Source organism: Narcine bancroftii, chromosome 8, assembly GCF_036971445.1.
Source record: "Narcine bancroftii isolate sNarBan1 chromosome 8, sNarBan1.hap1, whole genome shotgun sequence".
Lineage (NCBI taxonomy): Eukaryota > Metazoa > Chordata > Chondrichthyes > Torpediniformes > Narcinidae > Narcine > Narcine bancroftii.
Genome location: NC_091476.1, coordinates 65,153,587 through 65,169,163, shown reverse-complemented (window position 1 = coordinate 65,169,163; position 15,577 = coordinate 65,153,587). Strand labels below are relative to the sequence as shown.

General features: G+C 51.0%; 1 protein-coding gene across 3 annotated transcripts; it reads right to left on the bottom strand.

The window, feature by feature from the left end:
- Nucleotides 1–4,510: 4,510 nt before the first annotated feature.
- On the bottom strand, nt 4,511–10,400 carry LOC138740793 (tetratricopeptide repeat protein 9C-like). 3 transcript variants are annotated; one of them, XM_069893891.1, is made up of 4 exons: nt 10,203–10,303; nt 9,418–9,673; nt 6,707–6,889; nt 4,511–6,093 (listed from the first exon to the last, which is right to left on the bottom strand). In XM_069893891.1, exons 1-4 carry the CDS (start codon nt 10,212–10,214, stop codon nt 5,996–5,998), a joined length of 549 nt encoding a protein of 182 aa, XP_069749992.1. In that variant the 5' UTR covers nt 10,215–10,303; the 3' UTR covers nt 4,511–5,995. The 3 variants fall into 3 exon arrangements, with proteins under 3 accessions (XP_069749992.1, XP_069749993.1, XP_069749994.1); XM_069893892.1 differs by lacking the exon at nt 9,418–9,673 and having other exon boundaries at nt 10,203–10,400; XM_069893893.1 differs by lacking the exons at nt 9,418–9,673; nt 10,203–10,303 and adding an exon at nt 7,988–8,150.
- Nucleotides 10,401–15,577: the final 5,177 nt, after the last annotated feature.

Below are 15,577 nucleotides of genomic sequence, written 5' to 3'. Positions count from 1 at the left end.
AATCCTTTAAGTAACATTTGCCAATCTAACTTAATCAATTCGCGCCTCATACCCTCAAAGTCACCCTTCTTTAAGTTCAGAACCTGAGTTACAGAATTAACCCTGTCACTTTCCATCCTAATGTAAAATTTCACCATATTGTGGTCACTCTTGCCCAAAGGGCTTCGCACAGCAAGATTGTTAACTAGCCCTTCCTCATTACTCAGAACCCAATCTAGAATGGCCTGTTCCTTCGTTGGTTCTTCAACATACTGGGTTAGAAAATTATCCCGTATACCTTCTAAGAAATCATCCTCATCAGTACCCATACCAATTTGATTCATCCAGTCTATATGGAGATTAAAGTCACCCATTATTACTGCCTTGCCTTTGTTGCATGCATTTCCAATTTCCTGTATAATGCCATCCCCAACCTCTCTACTACTGTTAGGTAGTCTATATACAACTCCCACGAACGTCTTCTACCCCCTTGCATTTTGCAGCTCTCCCCACATTGATTCCACATCATTCAAGCTAACATCCTTCCTTTCTATTGCTTTTAACTCCTCTCTAACCAACAATGCTACCCCACCTCCTTTTCCTTTCTGTCTGTCCCTCCTGAATATTGAAAATCCATGAATGTTAAGCTCCCAGCCTTGGTCCCCTTGAAGCCATGTCTCTGTGATCCCAACTATATCATTGTCATTTACAGCTATCTGCACATTCAAATCATCCACCTTATTACGAATACTCCTTGCATTAAGACACAAGCCCTTTAAGCTTGTTTTTACCAGAGCCCTATCACCATTATGCTGTAAAGTGGCCCTTTTACATTTTTGCCCTGAGGTTACCTGCCTGCCTCTTTTGCTTTTCACCCTCCTATCTCCGACTTCTTCCCTCATAATAAACCCCTCTGTCTCTACTCCTGATCCCATCCCCCTGCCACATTATTTTAAACCTTCCTCCACAGCACTACCAAACATTCTCCCGAGGGCATTGATCCCGGCCCTCTAAAGTTCTGCCCCCTAACCCTTAACTTATGACCCCTCGTTCCACTCTCATCTACCCGCAATGATTAGAATGGTGGAGCAGACTCGAGGCAACTCCAGCAAGAGGGGTTGGGATTATAATCTGGCCAGTGTCTACGTGGGTTTCCTCCACGTGCTCCAGTCCCTCCCAAAACGTGCCGGGGGGTGGGGGGGGGGGTTTAAGGTCAATTGGGTTGCATGGGCTCGTGGGCTGGAAGGGAAGAAACCGGAGCCCCCAGGGGGAAACCCAAGCGGACACAAGCTAGAACATACAAACTCCCCATGGGACTGCGTGGGATTCGAACCCGCGTCACTGGCTCACCATCTCTGTTGCATGCATTGTAGCCTGCTCTCCACCCCCTGCCTTGTGCTCCCTATATTGTTTATTTTTCATTATTCAATGAATTAACTTGCCTGGACCACGCAGAACATAGAGCATAAAAATCTACAGCACTGTACAGGCCCTTCGGCCCACAATAATAACCAATCTTAACAACTGTCCCCACTGCACAACCCACCATTTTGCTCAGTTCCACGTACCTATCTAACAGTCGATCCTACTGCACCTACCTCCTCCATTGTTGCCGGCAGTGCATTCCATGAACCCACCACTCTCTGTGAATCTTACCCACCCCCCTCCCCCATACCTATCCCCTTGTGTTAGCCATCATATCCTGGGGGGAAAAGTCTCCGGCCATCCACACAATCAATGCCTCTCATCATCTTGTTCACCTCTCAGGTCTCCCCTCATCCTCCGTCGGAGAAAAGACCAAGTTCACTCCACCTCTCCTCAGAAGACGCGCCCTCCAATCCAGGCAGCGTCCTTGTGAATCTCTTCTGCACCCTCTCTACAGTCTCTTCATCTTTCCATTAGTGAGGGGACCAGAACTGAACTCAATATTCCAAGCAAGGTCTAACCAGCTTTATGGCTCATGAACTCGATCCTGTGGTTGATAGAGGCAACAATTAGAGCAATGCTATTACCGTGCCGGCGGGTTCGAATCCGGTGCTGTCTGTGAGGAGTTTGCACTGTGACAGAATATAGATATGTTTTTGGGAGATAAATTGGGGCAGATTTGTTAGTGTAGGTCACATACAAACACTTTAAAACAGATCTTATTTAAAATACTGGAGCTCTATCCCATGCTAGACAGGCCAGGGCCAACAGTCTTTGCAAAAGCTTTAGAGAGTGCCCAAGAGACTTCACTAATGGATTACTGTTTATAAAACGGCAACAGATGAAATAACTTGTTGGAGCCAGATTCAGGGGAACTTGCTGTTCTAGGAGGGTCAATTGGTTTTGCAAACAGAGAGAGTCAAACAGGCTTTCTCTCAGAGAGAGATTAGTTCTAGTTTTACAGTTCAGCAGCAGCTGGGACTGGAACAGGACAAGCTGACAAGCTTGTGGAAAACCTCATTTTGGAAGATGGATTGTGAATGTGAAGATGGATTGTGGATTGTGAATGGCCTGGTCAAAGCCCTTGTGGTTCATACAAGAGGAGAGAACTGGCTGTCTAATGTTTCACTTGGAATAAGAGAAACAAAAAGACACTCTGGTGAGCTGAAAGAAAGGTTATCATCTAGAGAACCTTGAGGGAGCAAGTTTCTTCGGCAAGACACTGAAGTGGCTGATTGAAAAGGAATCAGTTGTGGGTATCTAGCATACAATAACTCTCTCTCTGAAAACCAAGAAGAACCTTCCTGAGCGGTAACCATTTACCTTTGAGCACCAAAGCCTGGTGAACTTCATACATGTTAAATTCTGTACACAGTATAAGAATTGCCTGCAACCAGTGAATTTGGAGGAATGAGAAGTGAGATTGGACTCTGAACCAAAGAACTTTTCTGAACTTACACACATATTACATTCTTAGAATTAGGAGGGGTTAAGTTAATAGTAATAAGTTAGAGTTTGATCCTGTTTTCATGTTTAAAGATAATTAAAAGCAACTTTTGTTTAAGTAACCATTTGTCTTGGTGAATATCTATTGCTGATGGGTTTTGGGGTCCTCTGGGCTCGTAACAGTATGTGTTGCGTTGGTTTTCCCCAGGAGCTCCAGTTTCCTCCCACCCTTTAAAACATATGGGGGGGGGGGTTACAGGTTAATTGGGGTATTTGGGTGGCACAGGCACGTGGACTTGTTACTGTGCTGTATGGCCAAAAAAAATTAAATTAAAAATTTAACACCAATTTTGCTGCAAGTAATATTACATCTGACACCACTCCGCCTCCTGTCATCCTCATCCAAACCCATAGCGATTTCAAATGCCCCCTTTTAATCTTCCCTGCAGAGAGGGGAGCAGCTTCAGGGTGAAGTCTCACCCTCTGTGTCTGTTTCGGTGAACTCACCCCACATCTCCCCTTGTCCCAGGTCGGGGAAAACGACATGGATTGTGAACCCAGCTGTGCTTGCTCTTGCAAAAGGTCTTACAGTTGGTGCTGTGTACATATTAAAACCTGCAGAGTATTAGCTCTTCAAAAGAGGAACACAAGAGCAGGAGGGAGTTGAGGCTTTATAAGGCACTGGGGAGACCTTGGAGTGTTGTGTGCAGTTTAGGACTCCTCATTTTACAAAGGATGTGTTGATATTGGGGAAGTTTCAAAGGAGGTTCACTGGAGTGATTCCGGGAACGAAGGGATTACCACATGAGTGTTTGTCAGCTCTTTGACCATTGGATTTTAGGAGAACGGGGGGGGGGTTCTCATTAAAACATTTTGAATGTTATAAGGCTTGGACAGAGTCGATGTGGAAAGTTTGTTTCCCCACGGAGGTTGAGTCTAGGGCACAACTTCAGGGTTGAAGGGGGGGGAATTTCTTCAGCCGGAGGGCAGTGAATCTGTGAATTTGTTGCTACAGGCAGGTGTAAACAAGGCTGAGATCGACAGGTTCTTGATTAGCCAGGGCAGCAAGGCCGGGCAGTGGGGAAAACGCTCATTGAATGGCGGGACACACTCGATGAGCTGAATAGCCGATTTCTGCTCCCACCTCAAAACCTCTGGTGGCAGAACCCGAGAGGTGCAGAGGGATCTGGTGGGGGGAAATGTGAACAACCAGCGGAGGCTGCAAGCAATTTGGGAAAGTCAACACTGTTCAGAACATTACAGTGCTGATATATATAAATCTACTTAATCCAATCCTTCCCTCCCTCACACCCATAACCCTCTATTTTTTACATCCGTGTGCCTATTGAAGATGCCCCTATTGTTCCAGCCTCCACCACCACCCCTGATAATGCATTCCAGGCACCCCACTACTCTCTGTATAAAAACCCGATATCTAAACATTCCTCCCCGCACCCTAAACTATTTGCTACGCTTGCCCCAGGAAAAGGGTGCTTATCAAACCCCCTTACAGCCTCTCATCTTTTGTCACTCCAGTGAGAGAAGCTAGAGTTTACTCAACCTTGTCCTCCAATCCAGGCCACATCCTGGTGAATCTCCTCTGCACCCTCTCCATAGCTTCCACATCCTTCCTGCAATGAGGCGACCAGAACTGAACACGTACAAATACCAGGTTTATTGCCACGGGAATGGAATACAAAGATAGGGAGGTTATGCTGCAGCTCCTTTGTGCGACCACATCTGGGATAAGGTACACATCACTAGTCTCCTCGATTCCCTTTGTCCTGGTTTTCAGGGATGGCCAGCAAGCGTATATACTCCAGGACCCGGATTTATACTCGGCCATCAGCTGGATAGTACTGGTGTTCGTACTGTAGTTTACCCATGGGCCCAGTCCAGAGTATATGTTATGGAAGGTTAAAATGGCCGGGGTCCAAAGAGTTAAGGAGGGATCGTTAACGCATTCGGGAGCAGCTCAGAGAAGCTCCGCTGAGCTGATGCTGCCATGTGCAGGCTCCTCGATAAGGGGAGGGCTGTGTTCAGGACTTGAGTGAAACACTGACGGTCATGAGGAGGAGGCAGCAGATGTGAAGAGGACATTTCTGGCAAGGAGGTCAGGAAGTGGGGGGGGGTTGCACCTTAAAAATATCAGGATGCAAAAATATTTTCCCTGACCACGGTAGGATTTTGGTATTCTCTTCCTCAAAAGACAGTGGAGGCAAAGTGAATATTTTTTAAGGCAGAGGGAAATTGACTCTCGATTAGTGGGGGGGGGGGTGAAATCGGAGGGGATGAATGAGGATACGGGGTGAGTAAGAAGTCAGGGGGTGCAAGAGGCATTGTGGGGAGAGACGAGGGGTTGCAGGGAGGGGGAGGTTGCAGGGTAGGAAAGAGGTCACCTGGAGGTTGCAGGGTGGGGGAAAGTTAAATGGGAGGTTGCCAGGAGGTCGCAGGGTGGGGAGAGGTCAGTGGGAAGTCGAAGGTTGAGCAGTCACCAGGAATATGCAAGGTGGGGAGAGGTTGCCAGGAGGTTGCAGAGTGGGGGGGGGGGAAGTTAAACAGGAGGTCGCCAGGAGGTCGTAGGGTGGGAAGCGGTCTCTGGGAATATGCAAGGTGGGGAGAGGTTGTGAGAAGGTTTCAGGATGGGGGAAGAGTTCACCAGGAGGTCGCAAGGTGGGGGAAGAGTTCACCAGGAGGGGGTCTTCGGACATGTGAGGACACAATTCTTCATGTTACCCTTTGATTGGGCAATGATGTGGAGTCTAGGGCGAGGTCTGTGGGAACAAGTGGCCTCTTCGTGTTCTCCCCCAGACCACGGACATCACACACCCAGGGTGATGGGGATAGCAAGGGGAAACAGTATGGCGGGAGGGGTGTACATAAAATTAAAACATTCATCACACCAGTTTCACCAAGAGAAAGTACTTAATAGTTTGAAAGTTAAATTAATCCCCACCCCCTCCCCCTGGATCTAACGGTTGTGTGTACACAGTGCATCCGCTGAGGGGTCACCCTGTTGCGAATTGTTCTCCTCCCGGCGGTTCTTTGGGGGGGGGGGTTCATCCATGGGTCCCAAACTGGCAGCAGGACTCATGTTAGGGCATGGTTTCCTGGCGGAGGTCCTGGCTGCTGGAGATGTGCTGGCTCATTTGTCAAACATGCCTCGGTACATGGCCTTCTCCTTCTGGTGGTAGCTGTCAAGGTGATGCTCCGCCTGGCGAAGGGATCGCTTCACATTGGCATCTGTAGAGGGCGAGGGGCAGCCCATGAGCTCGGGCTTGTCGGCCGGAGCAAACCGCGCTCATTGGGAAACCGCTAGCACGCGCCTCTGGGGACCTGGGACTGATCCCCACCTCCAGAGTTGGGAGTGTGTGGGTGTCTGCGGGGGTGCATGTCTATTGGTGGGTGTGGGTATGCATTCAATGGCGTGTGTGAGGATGTGTGTCGGTACAAATATTTGGTGAATGTGTGAGAGTCTACATGTACATGCCTGTGAGGATGTGCGTGGGTGGGTGTGTGCATCTGTCTGTGTGGAGTTTGCAGGTTCACCCTGCACCCTGTGATCCCCCCATTCTCCCCCCTACCCATGGTCTTCTCCTTACAACCCAAGACCCTAGCCTCAGTCCCAGCAGCCTCCCTGAGTTACCAATGAAGCAGTCTCCACCAATGGGGCAGGTCCGAGTCCGCCCTCTTGGGAGGAGTCTCCCTCCGTTAAGAGCCCCTCCCACCCCTTCCCAAGGTCATGGATTTGTTCTGCTTTGGTGGCGCAGACCTGCACCTGGGGTCACTGTGGCGGATCCGAGGGCACGCGGCGGGGGCTTGGGGCGGCCAAAAGTGAGGGGAGGTGTCAGCTTACCATTGGGACAGATCTTCGCAGCTCTGGCAAGGTGGTGCTGAGCCTGGTCGTAGTTCCCCATGTTGTAGAGGGCCACGCCAGCGCGGTACAGAGCCTTGGTGTTGTCTCTCTGCCGCTCCAGCACCTTCAGGCAGTAGTCCCGCACCCTCTCGTAGTTCACCTTCTCTGACAGGAGGAGACAGGCTGCCAGTGGATTGGTGGGGGGTGGGGGTGGTAGGAAAAAAAATGACAGCAATCAAATGGTTGATAGGGCAGCATGGTTAATGCAACACTCTTACAGTGCCAGTGTTCACATCTGGCGCTGTCTGTAAGGAGTTTCTCCCCACCCTCCAAAAACATACGGGGGCTTGTAGGTTCACTGAGGTATTTGGGCAGCGCTGGCCCGTGGGGCGTAAAGGCCTGTTTAGCGTCCTATATGTCACAACTCTTAAGGAGGAAAGTCTGCACACGCTGGGGTGAATGACAGTATAGGAACGCACTGGAGAAATTCAGCAGGTCATGTAGCATCTGGAGGGTAACCAGTGATTTGGGCCAGAGCCCTTTGTCAAGGTATAAGCTCCTGGGACCTCTATATTGATGTAATCACAAAGAAGGGCCACCAGTGGCTATACTTTGTGAGGAGCTGGAGGAGATTTGGAACGTCACCAAGGACTTACAGATTTCTCCAGGTGTATCATGGGGAGGATTCTGACTGCTTGCGTCACTGTCTGGACTGGGTAAGGCTGTAGAATTTCTACTCATTTCTACAGACCATTGGTCTTCACTGAGGATATCTACCTACGAGAGGCGGTGTCTCAAGAAAGTCCTCTATCCTCCAGGACCCTCACCACCCCAGGTTGCGCCCTCTTCTCACCGCTACCATCAGGAAAGAGGTACAGGAGGTCAAAGACCAGCACCCAGCAGCACTGGGTCAGCTTCTTCCCCTCTGACACCCGATAATGAACCACAGACCCATTTTTCTCTTCATTTTGCACTAATTTAGTCCTTCTCCCCAGGACTCTGTTCAATGTTTATAGGTCCCCTGCCCTGTGAAGCAGCCATATTTTGATTTCTTCTATACTTCTCTCCTACCCACTATGTAAAAAGTATTTGTGCTACGCAAGGTGAAAAGAAAACAAGGCTACCAATAGCTGGGCCTGGGGTCTTAGGTTGTAGGGAGAAGACCATGGGTAGGGGGAGAATGCAGGGTCACAGGGTGCAGGGTGAACCTGCAAACTCCACACAAACAGATGCACACACCCACCCACGCACACCCTCACAGGCATGTACATGTAGACTCACACGCATTCATTGTTCATTGGTCTCACAGCTGGCGGGGAGAAGTTATTTCCCAGCCTGGCCATCCTGAGTTCGATGCTCCTGTACATCCTTCCTGATGGTGGTGGATGGAAAGGGTCTTCTATCGTTCTTTAGAACCATAGAGCATACAGTACAGAAGCAGGCCCTTCCAGTATGTGCTGAACCATTATTCTGTCCGGTCCCACTGACCTGCACCCAGTCCCTAGCCCGACATGCCTCTCCCATCCAAGTACCTGTTCAAATTCCTCTTACATACTAAAATTGAGCCCGCGTTCACCACTTCATCTGGCAGCTCGTTCCACACTCCCACCACTCTCTGTGTGAAGATGTTCCCGCTAAAATTTTCCCCTTTCACCCATAACCATGTCCTCTGGTTTGTATCTCACCTACATATATACCTGGGATTGCCTGATCTCAGAAGCTAAGCAGGCACAAGCCTGGCCAATACTTGCAGGGGAGACTGCCTAGGAACATAAGGTGCTGTAGGTTTCTGTGAGGGGTGCTGGACAAAGTGACAAAAGTTAAAGAATTTCATGTGTGTTACATTCTAAATGTAGTCTTACATGACAATAGTGGAACCTTTACCCTCAGTGGAAAAAGCATATCTACATTTACTCTGTTTACACAACCATAATTTTAAATAGCTTATCAAATATCCCCTCATTCTTCTACACTCCAGGGAAAAAAGTCCTTAACTGTTCAATCTTTCCCTGTAACTCAGTCCAGGCAACATCCTAGTAAATCTTCTCTGCACTCTTTCAATCTTATTGATATCTTTCCTACAACTTTACCACAACATCCCAACTCCTGTATTCGATTCTTTGATTGATGAAGGCCAATCCCAAAAAGCTCTCTTTATGTCGCCACTTTCAGGGAATTATATATCTGTATTCTCAGATCCCTCCGTTCTACCACACTCCCCAGTGCCCTCTACCATCTATTATTTGAGCCCTATTTAAGCAACACTCCCGGTGATTGTCGTCAAAAGAGACAGACCCCAGTGATATACGCAGCTGTTTTGATGATCCGCTATATTGATTTCCAGACCACTGCTTTGACACCACCTCCCCACCACAGGTTAAGAGAGTGTAAGATGTTCCTCCCCCTAACCTACACCCCGACATCGTCTGCATTGCTTTCACCAACTGACGTGAACCCCACCCATAGTCACACCACTGAAATTGGTCCTTCAGCCCGTCGAGCTCCCGCTGACAGCCCTTTGTTTCTTTCTCTTCGACCTCGTACCCATTTGTTGCTCTTCCGCTACCCCCATCCCAGCATTATATTCTGGCCTCTCTGCTCATTTCATTCCACGCCGTCAACAAAGGGATCAGCACCGAAACATCGACTGTTTTCGGCTTCCCTTCAGAAGGCCAGCAGGCGGGACGTTCCGCGGGAAAGAGAGGGCTCACCAGCCAGGTTGTTGTAACAGTCGCACTCGAGGCTGCGGAGGAACTCGGCTTGCTCGGGGCTCAGCTTGTCCTTCTCCCCCCTCAGATCCCGTAGGGGGTTTGGCTCCTGGGGGTCCAGCCCTCGCAGGTGCATGAGGGCCCAGTGGTACCTGCTGATGGCCTCCCGCACTCTCTTCTGCTTGAAGCGCTGGTTCCCCTCCGCCTTGTACTGCAGCGCCTGCTGTGTCCTCGTCTCGAATTCGTCCTCTGGCGGACCCTGGACAGGGCGAGGAGCACAGCCTGGTGACAAGGGGCTCCCCACAGATATCCTTGACCCTCCTCCAAAGGCACAGGATTCCACCCGGATTAAAATCGAGGCATTTAAATTGCACCCCAGCTTCTCTAAACCCTTTCTTAACCCAGGAACGCACAAGGTGCGTTGGTGTGTGAAATCAAGGCAGAGTTAAACGAGATGGACGCTGGGGTCAAGAGCAATACACAAAGAAACTCAGGAGGTCACATAGTATCTGCAGGAAGGGGGGGGGGGGGAAGAGGAGAGGGGGAGGGTAAGGGACAGGAAGGGGGAGGAGGAGAGGGGGGAGGGAAAGCGGGAGTGGAAGAGAAAGGGAAGTGAGAGGGGTCGAGGGGGAAGGGGGCGGGGCGGGCAAAGGGTCAGGACAGGAAGGGGGTTGAACCCTTCATCAACATCCAGGGAAACCCTAAAGCACGCGGGGGCACCATCCCATCCCCAGGACCCCCTTCATCCCCTCCCACCTCCCTGGCCCTGAGGTCTCCCCTCGCCTCACCTGCGTTGCCATGGCTCTTGACGCGCTCCTCGCAACCCTCTCCCGGAAGCAGTAAACGCGTATGGGCCACAACGCCAAGGCAGGCTTGGTCAGTCACGTGGCACGGGCCCGCCCTTGCTCCCGATCCGGTAGGCGGCGCTTCAGTCCGGCCTGGGGTCGACATCCAGGAATTGAGCGGCAATGGGGGCGGGGCCTGGTGTGACGGACACGGGACGGGGGGGGGGGTGGGGGCCTGGTGTGCGTGTGCTGGGTCTGGCGTGGAGGGGCGGGGCCAGGTTGAGGGCAGGGCCTGGGGTGCAGTGGGAAGTGCGCTGACCGGCTGCATCACGGTCTGGTGCGAGGGGGATACCAAGTCCTGAGCGTAGAGTCCTGCAAAGGGTAGTGGACACAGCCCAGGACATCACAGGCAAAACCCTCCCCACCGACGAGAACATCTACAGGGGAACGCAGCTGTCAGGGAGCAGCAGCGATCATTAAGGATCCACCCCCACCAGCACACGCTCTGTTTTTGCTGCTCCCATCAGGAAAGAGGTCTCAACAGCCGCTACCCCTCCACCATCAGACTCCTCAACGACAAACTCAATCAGGGCTCACTTAAGGATTCTCTGTATTCCCTGTTTATTTAGATGTGTACTCTGTGTAGTTTTTTTTGCACTGTCTATAAGTGGTAATTCTGCCTTGCAAGAAAAAGAATCTCAGGGTTGTATATGATGACATGTATGCACTCTGACAATAAATTAATTGAATTTAAATCTTTCTGGTCCATGTGTCTCTGAAACATTGTAATGGTCTCCACCTCTACCACTTCCACTGGCAGCTTGTTTCACACACCCACTATCATCTGAGTGAAAAACAATTGCCTCACGTCCCTTTCAAATCTTTCCCCTCTCACCTTCACCTTAAATATATGTCCCCTACTATTCACCTCCTCTGGGGAAAAGGACTATTTGCCTTATCTACGTGCTTATACTGGGCCACTATCATGTCACCCTTCTACAGGGTCTCTATCGAGAGTATCCTGGCCAGCGGCATCACAGTGCGGGTCACTGCAGAAAAATGGATCGGAGGTCAACCCACGGGACCATAAGAGTGGCGGAGAGGATCACTGCGGTCTTCCCCCCCCCCCCATAAACGTGGTCCACCAAGATCGTTATCTGAAGAGGGCATGCAAAATTATGGAGGACCCCTTCCACCCCACACATAGCATCTTCCAGTTGCTCCCATGGTGGGGGGGGGGGGGGGGGGGAAGAGATACAGCACCACCAGGCTGAGGAACAGCTTCTTCCCACAGGCAGTGAGAATGACCAAACAAACTGCTCACACACAAACCATCTAAGACTCTCATACTCACTAAACTATATTTACTTGTACATATGAATAGTTGTCCTACATATGTACTATTTGGCTGTATGTGTGTTATGTCTGGTTGTGTCTGTGTGTTTTACACCAAGGACCAGAGAACACACAGGACGGTTGGCGCAACGCCTTTACAGCACCAGTGTTCGGGATAGAATCCCGCGGTCTGTAAGGAGTTTGTACGTTTTCCCGTGTCTGCCTGGGTTTTCCCTAGTGACTCTGGTTTCAAAACATACTGGGGGGGGGGTGTAGGTTAATGGGGTGTAAATTGCACGGCACGGACTCGTGGGACAAAATGATCTTTTAACCATGCTGAATATCTAAATTTAAAAGCTGTTTCGTCAGGTTGTACTTGTGCAATCGGATGACAATACACTTGATGACTTGAATATACAAGTCCTAGTCTATGTATCCTCTTAAATCTCAGTACCAGTGGCAATATTGAATCCCATAGCTTGGCCACATGCAGTCAAGGGCATAAGTATCAACATTGGTCAGCACATCCAGGACTGGAGTTCACAATCACAGGATGGATGAAAGATGACTTTCCACTTTGATGATGGCCCACCCAAGTACGCTTGAGCCCACTGTTGGTGGTTAGGAGTGAGCAGTGCCTCTCTGGATGGGGGCAGAGACAGGCTGGGGAGGTTAGCGGAACATCAGTGATGGGGAGAACCAGTTTGTTGGGGTATGAGCATGTAGATGAGGTCTGGAATTGAGGGCGGTGTGACAGTGCAGTCAGGGTTTACATCTAGGGGCTGGGTGTATAGGGGTATGTCAGAGTTTGGGCAGGATCTACATCGAGGAGTGGAGTTCATAGTGGGTGATGTCAATGTGAGTAGGATCTATACGTAGAGGCGTGGTCTATAGGGGTGAGATCAGTGTGGGTGGGGCCTGTATCTGGGAGCAGGGCTTGGAACTGGGTGTTGGTTTTGGAAGAGGGTGGAGCCTGGAACTGGGGACAGAGCCTGGAACAGGGCGAGCCTGGAATTGTAGGTGGTGTCCTGAGGACAGGGCCTGGAACTGGGGATGGGCTCTGGTGCAGGGGAGCTGGGACAGGGCCTGGAATTGGGGGCGCAGCCTGGAATGGGGCAAAGCCTTGATCTGGGTGTGGGGTTTGGAACCAGGGGGCGGAGCCTGGAACAAGACGAGGTCTGGAACGGGGATGGGGCCTGGAACTGGGGCCAGGTCTGGTGCAGGGGGCAGGGCCTGGAGCTGTGGGCAGGGTCTGTGTGGGGGCAGGGTTCGGATCTGGGGATGGAGAATGGGCCACCAATTCCATGCGAGTTGAGACAGGTTCCAGCCCCATGGCTGGAGCCTCTGTGGGCATTTGGAGACCTTGTCAACAACAGACGGTGAAGGTTGGTCGACCTTTAGTAAACCAGAGCCCATCCGAGGTTCAAGGTAACTTCGCTCTCCCCACCCCAGCTCGATGGAGCCCTCTATGATTTACCTCCTCAGCATCTTCCTCTTCAACCCTCCCACCTGTGACCTCTTACCTGGGCTCTTCCGTTTTCTCCTTCCTCCCACCAACCCCACCTTTTTTATGCAGATGTCTAGCTGACATCACTCCTGACGAAGGACCCAGTCTCAATGTGCCTTTTGCTTCCTCTGCACGCTGCATGACCTGCTGAGTTTCTCCAGCACCCTTGCATCCTGCACTCAACCCCAGTGACTGCGTTTTGTTGCACCCCGCCTCTGCTCCCATTTAAATCTTGATGGTTCCGAATTTAAACGAGCGACAGGGCATTAATTCATCTGAACCAATTTAATATACCTGTTCACTACCACAAGATTTTTCTTTAGACAGAGAGCAGGAAATGATTTTCTTTTTGACAGGGCTCTGACTCTTTGGCTCCAAGGAGTGGTGTCGGTGGCGGGATTACCGAGCACCGGAGTTCCATCAGCTAGCGATTGACCGCCTCCTGCCTGGCCAGGAACCTGTTCTGGGTGACACGGAATTTGCAGCAGGTTAGCTTGCATCCCGAGTGTTCGGTGCTGAGAATTACTGGGAATATCATTCAATGCGGCTCTTACCAGCATTCCTTCCAGCTCATCGATAACTTCCTTGTCCTGCAGGACCCTGGAAAACACAGCAAGGGTGCAGGGGATGTTCAGCGTGTGTTACCACGACTTGCCCTGTTCCCTTCATCTCCGCTAATTGGTGGATGTTTGAGTTGGCTGTCCTCGCCAAAGACCCTCATCACGTGGGCTACTGAATCATTCAGGTACAGACCTATTTCTGTGCAATGGGCAGGTAACAGAGAAAGACAGAGCTCCTTCTATAATGGGCATGGAACACAGAGACATGCAGTGCTCCTTCTGTAATGGGCATGTGGATTCTTCTGAGCCTCTCAGACAGGCCAGCTGATGAAAGAAAACAGAGGGTTATGAGCTAGGTGCAAACAGGTCAGCACAACATCATATGATGAAGGACCTGTACTGTGTTGTAATGTTCTATGTTAAGAGCAAGGATGTGATGTTGAGGCTTTATAAGGCCTCACCTGGAGAAATGTGAGCAGTTTTGGGGTTCTCCTTTAAGAAAGGACATGCTGGCATTGGAGAGAGTTCAGGGGACATTCACAAGGATGATTCCAGGAATGAAAATTATCATATGCTCTTGGTTGGAGAGGAGGGGTGGGGAAATGTCATTGAAACATTTCGAACATTGAAAGGCATGGACAGAGTAGATGCAGTAAGGCTGTTTCCCCACGGCGGGAAAGTCCAGGACAAGAGGGCACAAACGTCTGTTCGGGAACAAAGACATGGAGGATTTTCTTCAGCCAGACGGTGGGGAATCTGTGGAAGTTTTTGCCACGGATGGTTGTGAAGGCTTGGTCACTGGGCGCATTTAAGACAGAGATTGAACAGCCAGGTATGGCCAGGTCAGGCAGTGGGGACTGAGTGGGGAAATGGATGGCGGGCCAGACTTGATGGGCTGAATGGCCCGTGTCCGCTCCTGTGCTTTTATGTTCCAACTGACAGCAATGTTAAATGGGGGAATCTATCTCAGTCTGGAAAGTATCTTGAAAAGTATTGAAGCAAATTTTGGACCATGTCTTCCCCGGGTGGGTCATGTGTCCTCCCAACGCCCTCCCCCCTCCACGCCGCTCATGGGAGCCGACGCGCGCTTCCCCTGCGCCGTTCGCCCCGCCCCAATGGCGTCATGCATATATTAATCGCCTCCCGTCGAATATTCAAACGCCCACCTCTCCAGGCTGCCGTTCATCAATCGCAAGTTGCGGCTCAGGCCCCGGGCGACGGCGGTGAGCTGCCGCAGGGCGGCGGTCAGCACGTCCACTTCGGTGCGCCCGTCGGGCAGCTGGGTGAGGAGACCGCTAGGCGCGCTACCGCCGTTCCAATCTCCCGCCGCCATCCGCTGAGCACCTGACTGGGCGCGACAGGCGTCGTGTGACGTAACACGCCGCGTCGCCGAGTGGGATTCCGGGAAATGTAGTCCTTCACCTCCAGGGTGAGTGCTTGAGTCATGCTTTCCACCTACTCTCTTTCTCCAGAGGCTTCACTCCCTCAGAACAGAGCTAACAATCCATTTGCCCTCACTGATTCTTCCGGTCCTTGGGTCACCTTCTTATCTTCCTGTGCTTGAATTGTCAGAGGCAAACATTCATTCTATAAAAATAACAGTGCACGAAAAGTCAGGCGGTGTCTTTGGTTCATGGATAGTTCAGGCATCTGATGGCGGCGGGGAAGAAGCTGCCCTTGCGCTCATCTTCAGACTCCTGAACCTTGTCCCCGATGGTAGCAGGGTGAAGAGGGCCTGGCCTGGGTGGTGGGGGCTTTGAGGATACAGGCTGCTATTATAAGACACCGCCTCTCGTCGATGTCCTCAAATGGAGTGGTCTGGGGCCCGCAGGCCGGGTTACCAAGTCTCTGAGGTTTATTCTTGTCCTGAGAGTTAGCGCCTCCGACCCAGGCAGTGATGAGAATGTTCTCCGTGGTACATCAGTAGATTTCGAGAGTCTTCGGTGACGTACTGAATCTCAGGCTCCTCAACAAAG